Below are 12,689 nucleotides of genomic sequence, written 5' to 3' on the forward strand. Positions count from 1 at the left end.
GCCATTTGTCACAAACTTGAAAAAATCTGTTAATGCTCATGTATGGAATCTATATTCATTTTTTCATCTTTCTCATTTTGCTGTTTATCGTTTCTCCATCTTATGATCATATGGCTTGGGGAATGTATAAAGTAGGGCATTAGTGTTGAGTAAAGCAGATGACAAAATGTATATTTATGAATTTCTGTATCATATTATATAATTTATACATATTTTAATTAAAAACAGAATAATTGAAAATATGAGTCTCTTCTGAAATAAGATTAATCATTCTGCTATAATAATTTAGTTATGAGTCGTGCTTACAGACAAGGAGTTATGGAATATCTGGAAAAAAAAGCACGTCCTTTGGATTTAGGCTGAAAATACAGTTTATTTAAGTGCTAGAGATTTTCTTCCTGTATTTCAACACTATTTTCTTCCCCTCAATTGTAGGGTAGATGATATGCCTCCAGGAATATCTCTACTTCCTGATAATATTCTGCAAGTTCTGAGGATCCAGCTGTTACAATGTGTTCAGAAAATGGCAGATGGATTGGAGGAACAACAACAAGCTTTGTCAGTTTTGCTTGTCAAGTTCTTCATTATTCTTTGCAGGTATCTGCTATAAAAATACAAACTAATTTTTTAAAAGTAATCATTAGGGCCAGGGATTTAGCTCAGTGGTTCTGCCGCTTGCCTTGCAAGCACAAGGACCCGAGTTCGATTTCCAGTAACAAAACAAAACAAAACACTTTAAAGGTCCAGGGATTTAGCTCAGTGATTCCACTGCCTGCCTTGTAAGCACAAGGACCCGAGTTTGATCCCTGGTACCAAAAAAAAAAAAAAAAAAAGTAATCATTACCAAAATAACAATAATAGATTTCTTGGTTTTGGTTTTGTGATTTTTTTTTGTGTGTGTGGTTTATTTCTTTTTTGAAGCAGGATCTCACTATGTAGTTCAGGCTGGTCTTGAACTCACTATGTAAACCTACACTGGCTTCAAACTTGGGGTAACCCCTCCTTCTACCCTTGTCCTCAGATACGCAGACCTTTGTGCTCCGGATCATATGGGGAAAGGTAATGGGGTGGGATGTTGTGAATGTCACAGAGCAGACACCTTCTGTCTTTGTTTCAAAGAAAGTGATGTGTCATTTGTTAATATACAAGAGAAATATTGAAAAGGGCAATTTTGAATTATTTTTGGTTAATGTTGCAGTATTTTTTTCTTGTATTAGAAAAGATTTCTTTATATAGAAAAATGTATTTTTCATTAATGGAAAGATCTATTTATCCTTTTTGTACATTGTCCATGTTCACAACCTTAATGAGCAGCAGAATGTATGGTCACCTCAGTGTGGCCAATGTCTACTGTGGCCTCCATGATTCTGTGTTGCTGCTGCTGCTGCATAGCTCACAGTCCCACCCTGTCCTCACTCATGCGGGCTTCCAGGGCCTGTGTCCTGGGGAGCCCTCTCCACTTCTCATGTATAATAAAGCAGTGTTTTCTATGAAACAAACAAACAAACAAACAAAAACAACATGGGGCAATCCTGCCTCAGCCTTCTGAGTGCTGAGATTAGAGATGTATGCTACTCATCTGATCCATTTATTAATTGTCTTAGTTACTTTTGTCATTGCTGAGACAAAATACCTGACACTCGAAGTTAAAGGAGGATAGGTTTATTGTGGTTATTATTTATTGAAGTTAAAGGAGGACAGTTTGTAGAGGCCTCAGTTCATAGTTGTGTGGCTCCAAGGCAGGGTGGCATGGCAGGGCATCGTGGAGGAAAAACAGTTCATGGTACGCAGAAGACAGCAAAGCAGTGAAGTAGCAAGCAGCAGCCCTGTTTCTGTCCCTTATATTCTACCCAGGCTACCTGCCCTTAGGCTAACACTCATACCAGGCTAGTGCTCATACCTGCCCATAGGCTGGTCATCCTTAATCCTAGTATCATACCATAAATCAGTCACAGCACCACACTGTTGATCCCATTATCACACACCCTACATCCCGCCTCCTCTTCCTTTGAACCCGTAAGGCTTTGGAGAGACATCTATATACATGCCATAACATTGATTATTAATGATATTTGTTGTTTGTGCAGATCTTTAGAGTGTGACGACCTTTTATAATCAGCTTGTCATTTCTTCATACATTGCAAATCTTTTAATTAGTGTAGTTAATTACAGCGACCCTCAACCAAGATTTTTAAGTGTTACTTGAGCATAAAGATAGTGATAGGTTTTTACTTCAGTGAGAAATGACTATACCAGTATTTTTTCTGTGTTGCTCAGCTGTAAATGTGTACTTTTTTTTGATGTTGCAGATTGAATTTAGGGCCTCTTGCATGATAGACAAGCACTTTACCTATGCTATATTCAGCCTCTGTATGCACATTTTTATTACTATTCATTATATTTGTGAAATTATATATTTTAGCTCTTTCATTTTATCATTTCACAAATAAAATACAATAATTTTACAGGTTATTATATTTTCCAGTTTTATTAATTAGGTCTGTGGTACTTAAATCTTGGTATGTATAAGTATCAACTTGAATGCCTAGTTGAAATACAGAACTTGAGCTTTACTTAAGGAAATTGTGATTTAAAAAGGTTTAAACATCTTGATTTTTAAAAGTGTTCCATGCTAATCTATGTAGAAGAACCATTGATGAGTGGCTTAATGTGCGTCTTATAATCTGCCACCTTTTTGGATGCCATTTCCCATATATATAATATACACTTATTTGTTTATAAATGTTTTATAATTAGTTTTATAATTAATACTTTTAAATCACCTTTGACTTAATTTTTCATTGCCTTTGATTCTAGGAATTATGGGATGATTGAGCAACAATAGCTAAAGTATTGTGCTGCTACTTTCAACTCTCCAAGAACCTTAACAAATTTCTGTTTTCATGCTCTTTTTCCTTAAAATTTAGAAAAATAATAAGAAAAATATAAGAATGGCTGAAAAAAGGTTTACTCAGTAAGATAAGAGTTGGCCTCCAAGCTAATTTTTTTTGTATATTTTCTCCTTTTAACTACCTACTATATTTACTGAAATCAAAATTACTATAGGTATTTGTTTTAAATCCATTATGTTCAGTTTTTGATAGAGAAGCACAGAAATGCTCACCACATTTACTTGATCTTTTTTATTTTTAACCCACACTCTACTTGATCTTTTTAAGTAGGAGATCACTATTAAGTTTAACTTTAGTAGCCAGCTGTCATAGAATTTGTTCCTATTTCAGAGACTTGACTTGACTTTTTTTTTTTGGTACCGGGAATTGAACTCGGTCTTTGTGCTTGCAAGGAAAGCCACCGAACCGCTGAGCTAAATCCCCAGCCCCTTGACTTTACTTTTTTAAAGCTGCTTTTAACATGTTAATAGGGTTTATGTTTACAGAATAAAATAATGAAATATGGTAAATTTCTCTATACTGCTTTCTTCATTCTTTTCCATTATAGTGTTAACATCTTGCATTAGTTTGGCACTTTTGTTACAAGTGATGGACCAATATCAATACATTATTAACTGAAGTCTTTTGCATACATCAGGGCTTACTATTTGTATTGTATAGTTTTGTGGGTTTTGGCAAATACATGATTAAAGTCTATAGAATACAATAGTGTTATATACTGTGCTGTATAATTCTTTAGTTCTGATATATGAGTATTGTCATGTACACACCATTATACAGAACAGTTTCACCTGCCAGTACATGACCTTTTTCCACCTGTTCAGTCCTTTCACCATCCACCTACTGCCACAACCTCTGGCAGTCACTGATCTTTTTATGCCTGTAGTTTTGTTTTTCATTTTTTATTTTTTTGGTATGGAAGTCGAACTCAGGACTTTGTGCTTGCCAGTCAGGTGTGGTGCTACTGAGCTAGATCCCTGGCCCTATGTCTGTAGTTTTACCACTTCCAAAATGTCATGTATTTGGAATCATGCACTAAATACCTTTTCAGACTGGCTTTTTTCACTTAGAAGTATGCTTGTAAGGTTTCTCCATTTCTTGTTTTTATGGCTTGATAGCACATTTCTTTATTCTTGAACATTATTTGACTAATGGATGTTGTAGTTTGTTCACTCATTTACTTATTAATGGACGTCTTAGCTATTTCCAATTTTTGACAATTACATATAAATCTGCTGTAAACATTAATGCTCAGGTTTTGCATAGAAAGAAATTTTAAACCCATTTGGGTAAATACCTAGGAATATAATTGCTGTATAATATGGACAGTTTATACTTTAGCTTTATCAGAAACTGCCAAATTATCTTCTACAGTGGTTGTACCATTTTCAATCCCACTAGCAGTAAATGAAAATTCCTTTTACTCCACATATTTCTATTATTTGGTGATACTGTCTTTTTAGATTTTAGCTGTTGTAGTTTGTGTAATATTTCATTGCTTTAATTTGCAGATCCCCAATAATGTAAGATGTTCAACATCTTTTCATATGCCTGTTTGTCATCTCTATCTTCTTTTATGAAGTATCTGTATTAATCTTTTGCCCAACTTTAAAATTGAGTTATTTTCTGGGCTGGGGATATAGCTCAGTGATGCTGCCACTGACTGGCAAATGCAAAGTCCTGAGTTTGATCTCCAATACCCCCCCCAAATTGAGTTATTTTCCTATTAAATTTTAAAAAGTCCTTAAGATTTTGAAACTTGGTTTTTGAGATTTTTTTTTAATCAGTTGTCTCTTGCACATATTTTCTCATGGTATCTGACTTGTTATTTTGTTCTTATATTTTCCAGAACAGAAGTTTTAAAACAAGTTTTAAATTTTAATGATGTTCAAGTTATCAATTCTTTCATGGATTATGCTTTTGGTTTCACATCTGTAAGATCATTGGCAAACCCATCATTACTTAGGTTTTTCTCCTATATTTTCTTGCAATGTTGTCATTCATTTCCTTGTCCACAAGCTGTAAACACCTAGTATGTGTTTGGTGTTATTATTTTGGACAAGCTATTATATTACGATCATTACAAATAAGAAAAATAAAGCCAGGCAAGGTAGTATACACCTCTAATCCCAGTTACTAAGAGGCTGAGGCAGGAGGATTGTAAATTTGAGGCCAGCCTGACAACTTAGCAAAAACTTATCTCAAGATAAAATTTAAAAAGGGCTGAGAACAGTAGATAAGTAGTAGAGCACTTGCCTAATACAAGTGAGGTTCCCAGATTCCATCTCCAGTTCTGAGCAGGGGGTTGGAGGTTACAGTATATTTTATCTTTATTTATTTTTTTTAGTTTTTTTTCTTTAGTTTATTATGGATTTTAGATTTATTGACTTTTAGTTTATTTAGCTTTTTCCTTGTGAAGACCAGAATGATGACTTCCAAAACTCTACATGTTAGATCAGAAACTAAAAAATCTTAATTTATGAAAATCAAAGGTAAGAGTTTAGATAAAAGAGTTTTGACAGAAATATAGGCACGGCTGTAGTCATAGTCTTTCAAAACTGACAGTTTTCCTCTTTTGCTGTTTGACTTTAAAGATACTTTTGAAATTTTGATATAATCTGTACTTAACTACTCCCCCATCATAAGTAGCTGTAGTATATGTAGAACTCTAATGAAGCCAAATAATGCCCAACTGATCAATTTAATTCTATACTAATGTTAATCAATTTGACTATTTTCATTTGGATTTATGTCTTTACACTAATTCAGCTTTAACTTTTGTTATGATTTTTTAATATTTAAACTTTATTGAGCAGTTAATTTACTTACATGCTATACAACTCACCCATTTAAAATATATCATTCTACTGGGCCAGATGGCACACTCATGTAATCTCAAAACCTGGGAGACTGAGACAGGAGGTTTGCCATGAGTTTGAGGTCAGCCTACATAGTTCAATGACAGTCTGGAATGGAAAATGAGACCCTGTCTCAAAGCAAAAAAAAAGAAAAAAAAAAAAAAAAAAAAAAAAATCTTTCAGTGGCTTTTTTTTTTTTTTTTGGTACCAGAGTGGCTTTTAATGTATTACAGAATTGTGGCATCACCACTGTCAGTTTTAGAACTGACATAAGAAAAGAAGCCAATAAGGAAACTCTGCACTCATTAATAGGATCCTACACTTATCCTATGTCTATCCCCAAGCAACCACTAATTTATTTTCTGATCTGAATATTTTGTAGCAATGAAATCATCTATCATGTGGTCCCTGTGACTAGCTTCCTTCACATAGCATAATGTTTTTAAGGTAAATCCATTTCTTAGAATATCAGTACTTTTGTAGAATATATCAGTACATTTTTAAACCTTTATTGATACATGATATATTTTATGGCTGAATAATCCAATGTATGGATAAACCACATTTTATTGGTTATCAGTTGGTAGATACTTGCCTTTTTATCTGTTTTTGGTTGGCGTGAATATTGTTGCTCTCTGAACATGTGTATCAGTTTCAGTGTGGACATACATATTTGTGCCTATTGAGTATATACCCAGGGGTGGAATTGCTGGATCACATTGTAACTCATTGATTAATCCCTTGAGAAACTGTCAGAATGTCTTCCAATGTAGCTGTACATTACCCATCAGCAATGTATGAGTTTTGTTCTCTTCTCATCCTTGCCAACACATCCTTTTTCATTATAGCCTTATGTGGATAAACCAAAATGTCATGTCACTTTGACCTCTACATTAAGAAGCCTGTTGCCGGGGATGTAGCCCAGTGGTGTTGCACCTGCCAGGCCAGTTCAAGGTCCTGAGTTCAATTCCCATTCCACCAAAAAAAAAAAAAGTCTGTTAATCTTAGTTGTTTTCTTACCATCTATTGTATTTTAAGATAAAAGTGGTTTACAAAGTCATAGTGTCTCAGAACAAATTAATCTTTACTTTTTATAATTATGCCAAGAAAAATACTTTGATATAATAAATGTTAACATATTATGTGTTATACCTAAATTTTATTTTAAAGATGGAGTGAAGGGCCAGAATTTAGTTCAGTGGTGCTGCCGCCTGCCTTGCAAGTGCAAGGTCCTGAGTTCAATCCCCGGTAAACAAACAAACAAATAAAAGGAGTAAAATGAGGGTTAATTTTAATTAAGCATCAATCACTTATTGACCAGATGTTTCAAACAAGGTTTGATACTTTGCCCTTTTAGAGTATGTAAAGATGGCAATGGTTCTATCAGAGATTTTTAATATAGTAGAGGAAATACAATGTAAGCCTCAAAAGGGAATTATCATTCAAAAAGAAAAGTGAAAACTATAAAGCAACATGTGCAATATAATGGTAATATTATATATAAACACTAAACTAAGAGTCTTCATAAGAAAAAGACAACCTGTAAATAAATAATCTAGATGTATACAATTGCTTATTATTTGAGTTGTAAAATTTTTTCCTTTCGTTTCTAGTTTGATATTTTCTAATTTTCCTGTAATAAGTACATGCAAATCTTTGAGATACTGTAAAATATATCATAAACATTTTGTTTATAATAGTTACATAGTGTTTAAGTATATTTCACATCTTAGTGGGAAAAAAGTTATATAACTCTGTTGGGTTTTATTTTGTTTTATGTATTAGGGATTGATTGTGGGGCCTCACACATACTTGGCTAATACAGTTTTATGTTTAAATAAATATTATTTGTATTTTGTTTGTCATCATCTGCTCTCAAAATTCTTGCATGAGCACACATTTTATTTGCCATTTTTATATATGATTCTTTTATCTTCCTAGAAATTTATCAAATGTGGAAGAAATTGGAACATGCTCATATATTAATCATGTCATCACTATGACAACACTCTATATTCAGCAAGTAGGTGTAAACTGATATATTCCTTTTTGCTTTTTTGAGGATATATAGATTTTACTTTTTTATCTTATAGTTGATATAATTAAATGTTTTAGGACAGGTTAAAAAGTGAGAGAATTTAAATTATCATTGGGTAATGTATATTTCAGAAATCTTACACATACCATCAAAAGATAGACAAGTAGCCATTAATGTTATTTCGATTTATAAATTCAAGTGTTTATAAGTGACTTTTAAATGAGTTTGTGATTTTATGTATTATTGCATCTTATTAAATACATTGTTTTTTTCAAACAATACTTGACTATTTTTAAAGCTTTCCTAAGAAATACTTAAAATTTGATGAACCAGGGATTTAGCTCAGTGACACTGTGCTTGCCTCACAAGTGCAAGGTCCTGAGTTCAATCCCTGGTACTGCAAAAAAAAAAAAAAAAAAAAAAAATTGAGAAGATTTAACTAGACCATATGATTAAATGACTCTTTTAGGAAATCAGACTTATTTGAATAATAATGATGTATTGTTAGATGATGAATGCTCCATGTCTTAATATGTTCAATTTTATTCTTAGTTAAAAAGTAAGAAAAAAGAGAAGGAAATGGTGGATCAGACAGCTGTTGAAGAATTTGTGATCCATGCACTGGCATTTTGTGAAAGTTTATATGATCCATATAGGAATTGGAGACATACAAATTCAGGGTATGTTAAAAATAATGTTTATTGAAAACTTAAATGTCATAAATATGTGTGATTCTCCAAATGGTGTCTTCTTGGGCTGGGGATTTAGCTCAGCGCCACAGCACCTGCCTGGCAAGCACAAGGTCCTGAGTTTGATTCTTGATACAAAAAAACCAAAACCAAAACCCCACAAAGACTGTCTTTTCTCTGAAAACAATTAGAGAGATGTGTGTATTACCCACAGATTTAACTCTGAGATAGAAAAATATGAATTTGTGATAAATGCTGTTTCCATATAATTAAATATACTCTGTATTTTCAGGTGCTGGTGAAGACTTACAGTTTTCTAGGAACATTAAAAGCTCAATAATAACAATAGAATGTATATATTTTTAAGGAAAGCTCTCCTTTTAAAAAGCATTGAGGGAAGAATATTTGAGGGGGTGGGGTTATGGCTTAGAGGTAGACCATGTGCATGACCCTGGGTTTGAGCTCAGTACCCCCCCAGTATATATATTTATATAATGTATAGCATTCATATATTTATATAATTCATACAATAATTTATATACAATTTATATTATATATCTTATATAAATAAATATATATTAAAATATATATTTTGGTACTGAGGATTGAACTCAGGACCTTGCGCTTGCAAGGCAGGTGGAGGAACCACTGAGCTAAATCCCCAGCCCCAGTTTTATATTTAGAAAAAGCTTTTCAGCAGTATTTTGTCCTATTTTTAACTGTGAAGCATGTGTCAGTTGGGTACAGCCAGGAAAACAAACCAATAGTTATTTAAAAAGACAGTGTAATACAAGGAAATTATTAAACAGATATTAGAGAACTGGAAAAGCAAAAGTAGCACACTGAGGTGATGCAGGAATAGTGACTTCAGGAAACAGTTACCATCTCCTGGGCTATGAGAACAAAGGGACAAGATTGCCAACAATAGAATCTAGATGTTTGGAGAGCTGCTAGCACTGGGACTTAGTTCTTTAAGAAAGGAGCATTGCTTAGCTTCTGGTGGTATTGCTGACTAGCTGGGAACAGGGCTCTTATACAACTACCAAAAATAAGCTGAAGAGAGTAATTAATGGCCATTTTTTTGGGGGTTGATGTTCATGAGTATAATAAGAAAGAAATATAGAATGAATTCCTCTTTCATTCTTCTAGCTGCTGTTTAATACTCATTATTGGGGAACCCAGAAGAAAGGCATCTGAGCTGGGTGTGGTGGCATATGCCTGTAATCACAGCACTGGAGAGGTAGAGGCAGGAGGTTTGCCACAAGTTTGAGGCCAGCCTGAACTAAAGTGAGCCCCTGTCTTTAAAAAAAAAAAAAAAAAAAAAAAGGCAGCTGGAAAAGGAACAATTTTCAGAGTGTCTCTTTCAGCATCAGAAAGAATAGAGGTTACAGAAGGGTGGGTTTGTAGCATTGTGATAATAGCTTAATTGCCAGTATATAATACAAAGTGAATTTCTGCCTACCTTTAGGCCCAGATTAGGAAGAATTGCGTCACCTTCAATCAGACCTCTTTTAGGTTTCCAAAGTCTGCTCAAGATTTCTCCACTTCTGTTTCTAGTTTAACCTGACTCACTTAAAAATAATTCCTACTTCTTTCAACATGATTTCAACAGTTCATTACTAAAATTCAACCTTTTATTACTAAATAATTTTTATAGGATTTTCAGAGTTTTCAGGGTAGTATACCCTGAATAGCCACCAGTAGTAGATAGTGGTAAAAGTTGATAACTGAGAGAACATGGGGCAGTACACACTTTTTATGTTCTAGTAATAATGTATTTTATTGAAATGAGAATATATCCTGATGAAGTAACTAGGGATATGTTGATCCAAGGATACAAAATTTCAGTTAGACTGGAAAAAATATGTTCAAGAGATGGATTAAAGAGGTTAGCATTTTTAAGTGTTGTCAATACACACATATAAAAGATAAGTATGGACCAGGGATATAGCTCAGTGGTGTCGTGCCAACCTGAAAGGTGCAAGATCCTGAGTTCAATCCCTGGTTCTGAAAAAAAAAAAAAATATGTGAAGCAATACATTTGTTAATTAGCTTTATTTAGTCATTCTATAACATGCATATTTGAAAACATGTTGTACATCATAAATACATATGATTGTTGTCAACTAAAAATGAGCATAAAAGGAACATGTATCCAAGACAATAAATAAAACAGTCTTCTCTGCTTATTTTCATATGTATTTTATACTTTGAGAGAAGCTGTCTATAGGTATTAATTGGGTTCTCCAGATAAACTGAGTTAATGAGATGTGTACATGGTTATATGTTTGTGGGCAAATATCAAATTATTCTAAGGAATTGGCTGACATAACTATAGAAGCTGACAAGTCCAAATCTGCAGCATGGGTCAGCAGGCTTGAGACTCAGGGGAGCCAAATGTGTGAATGAAGTTCCACAGGCTGCTAGAGAGTTTTTGCTTGGGAGCCATTCTTTTTGTTGTAGCCTGGCTCTGAACTGTTTGGATGAGACCTTACATCCTGGGAGACAATATACCAAAAGTTCACCAATTTACCAGTTAAACTTCTCCAAAAATACCCCCCCCAGGTAATACAGTTATCATATTGTCCTAAGACTTCTTGACTGTTTAATAATGGGGAAGTGCTAATAATATTCTATACACTTCCTTTCTATAGAATTGTAATACATCCTTTTTTCCAGGGAGAAAGTCTTTGAATTTTTTTTTGTGAAGAGTTTTGTATCACTCAGGATAGGATAGGTTATGCTGCAGTAACAAACAAGAGCCCTAGAATAACCAAGGTTTGTTTTCTTGTTTGTGTGGTCTGTCTCCAGTGGGTAGGCAGGAGCTTTTATTTATTGTAGTTCCTCCCTCTCTTAAGCTAACAGAACAGTTGGCATCTTAGGCTTTGTTAATTTCCATGTGAGAGAGAAGAAAGTGGTGAAAGGTCACATGTTGGCAATTTAATGCTCTTGTCTGATCATGACATAACATTTTCATTCTGAACTCAAGGCCAGAACCAATTATGTGTCCCCATCTACTACCAAGAGGTGTAGAAGTTCAGTTGTACCATGATTCTAGAAGGCCGGTAGACATGGAAATAATTGACAAACAGCAGGACTTACCTTTTACTTCTGCCTATGCACTGCTTATGCACTCTTTAAAAATACAGATAGGAAATCAGATTCACCTTGAGACCATAATGTTAAGTGAAATAAATCAGACACACAATTTTAAACATTGAAGAAACTGAAACTAAAAATAAAATCAGATAACAGATAATAGGGAGATCTTTTGCAAAGGGTAAGGGAACCAAGAGATGTGGGAAGATGAAGAAAAAATGTACGTTTACCAGCTCTCTACAAGGAGTGTAATCATTATGTACTGCAAATTTGTACTTATGAAAAGTAAAATTAGGGTCTGAGATTTAGATCAGTGGTACTGAGCCTGCCTGGCATGTTCAAGGTCCTGAGTTCAATCCCAGTTCTGCAAAAAAGTAATATTAAAAAAAATTAAAAGCTGGGTGTGATGGTGCACACCTGTAATCCCATCACTCACGAGGCTGAGGCAGGGGGATCGCTGTGGTGGTCCAGCCGTCACAACACAAACGTGCCTGAGTCGGTGAGTGAGGATTGAGAAAGGAAAGAACACTCAAGCCTGAGTGGAGACGAAGAGAAGTCTGATTTATTTCAGAAAAACAGCTCCTTTTATAGGGTCACATCAACAGGAAGCTTTTAAGGGCACACAACAACAGAAAACACCAAGCAGTTGTTTTTATCTTTATGTAAAGACCGGATTTCCTGACTCTTACAGATAACATCAGATCTTTGGCTAACGAGTTTCCTGTTATGTCAGGGTCAAAGAATCAAAACAAGCTCAACAAACTGTTTCCTTGAAAAGCAGCAAATGTTGATGCCTTAATTATATAGGAAGAAGTTATTTTCCAAATGTCAAACTCCAGTGGGCCATGACTGGGCCCCCACATAGCCCCCTTTTTATTATATTTAGAGCAGGGACTTTCCCAGCTCAGCAGAAAGACTGTGCCTGTCTTAGGTGAGAAATGTCCAGAGAAATCCCTTACCTGTCATCAAGCCATGAGAATTTTGATACTCATGCTCTGTCTTAGGTTGGATATTTCTCTACACTTCTCTTACCTGTCTTTGACTACCAGCCTCTGCAGGGGTTAGATCGTAGGTTGTGGAGGCTTGACATGTA

General features: G+C 34.4%; 1 protein-coding gene across 3 annotated transcripts in view; it reads left to right on the plus strand.

The window, feature by feature from the left end:
* Nbeal1 (neurobeachin like 1) overlaps positions 1–12,689 on the plus strand; it is a 195,561-nt gene that overhangs the window by 27,268 nt on the left and 155,604 nt on the right. For 2 of the 3 annotated variants that reach the window (XM_010616111.3, XM_033764549.1), the window contains 3 exons: positions 436–597; positions 7,712–7,793; positions 8,361–8,488. In XM_010616111.3, coding sequence (XP_010614413.1) covers positions 436–597; positions 7,712–7,793; positions 8,361–8,488 — 372 coding nt within the window. Of the gene's footprint in view, positions 1–435; positions 598–7,711; positions 7,794–8,360; positions 8,489–12,689 lie in introns of those variants that run through there. The other variant, XM_033764550.1, reaches the window with a different exon arrangement.

This window comes from Fukomys damarensis, unplaced genomic scaffold (genome assembly GCF_012274545.1).
Source record: "Fukomys damarensis isolate Sample0158 unplaced genomic scaffold, DMR_v1.0_HiC HiC_scaffold_16, whole genome shotgun sequence".
Lineage (NCBI taxonomy): Eukaryota > Metazoa > Chordata > Mammalia > Rodentia > Bathyergidae > Fukomys > Fukomys damarensis.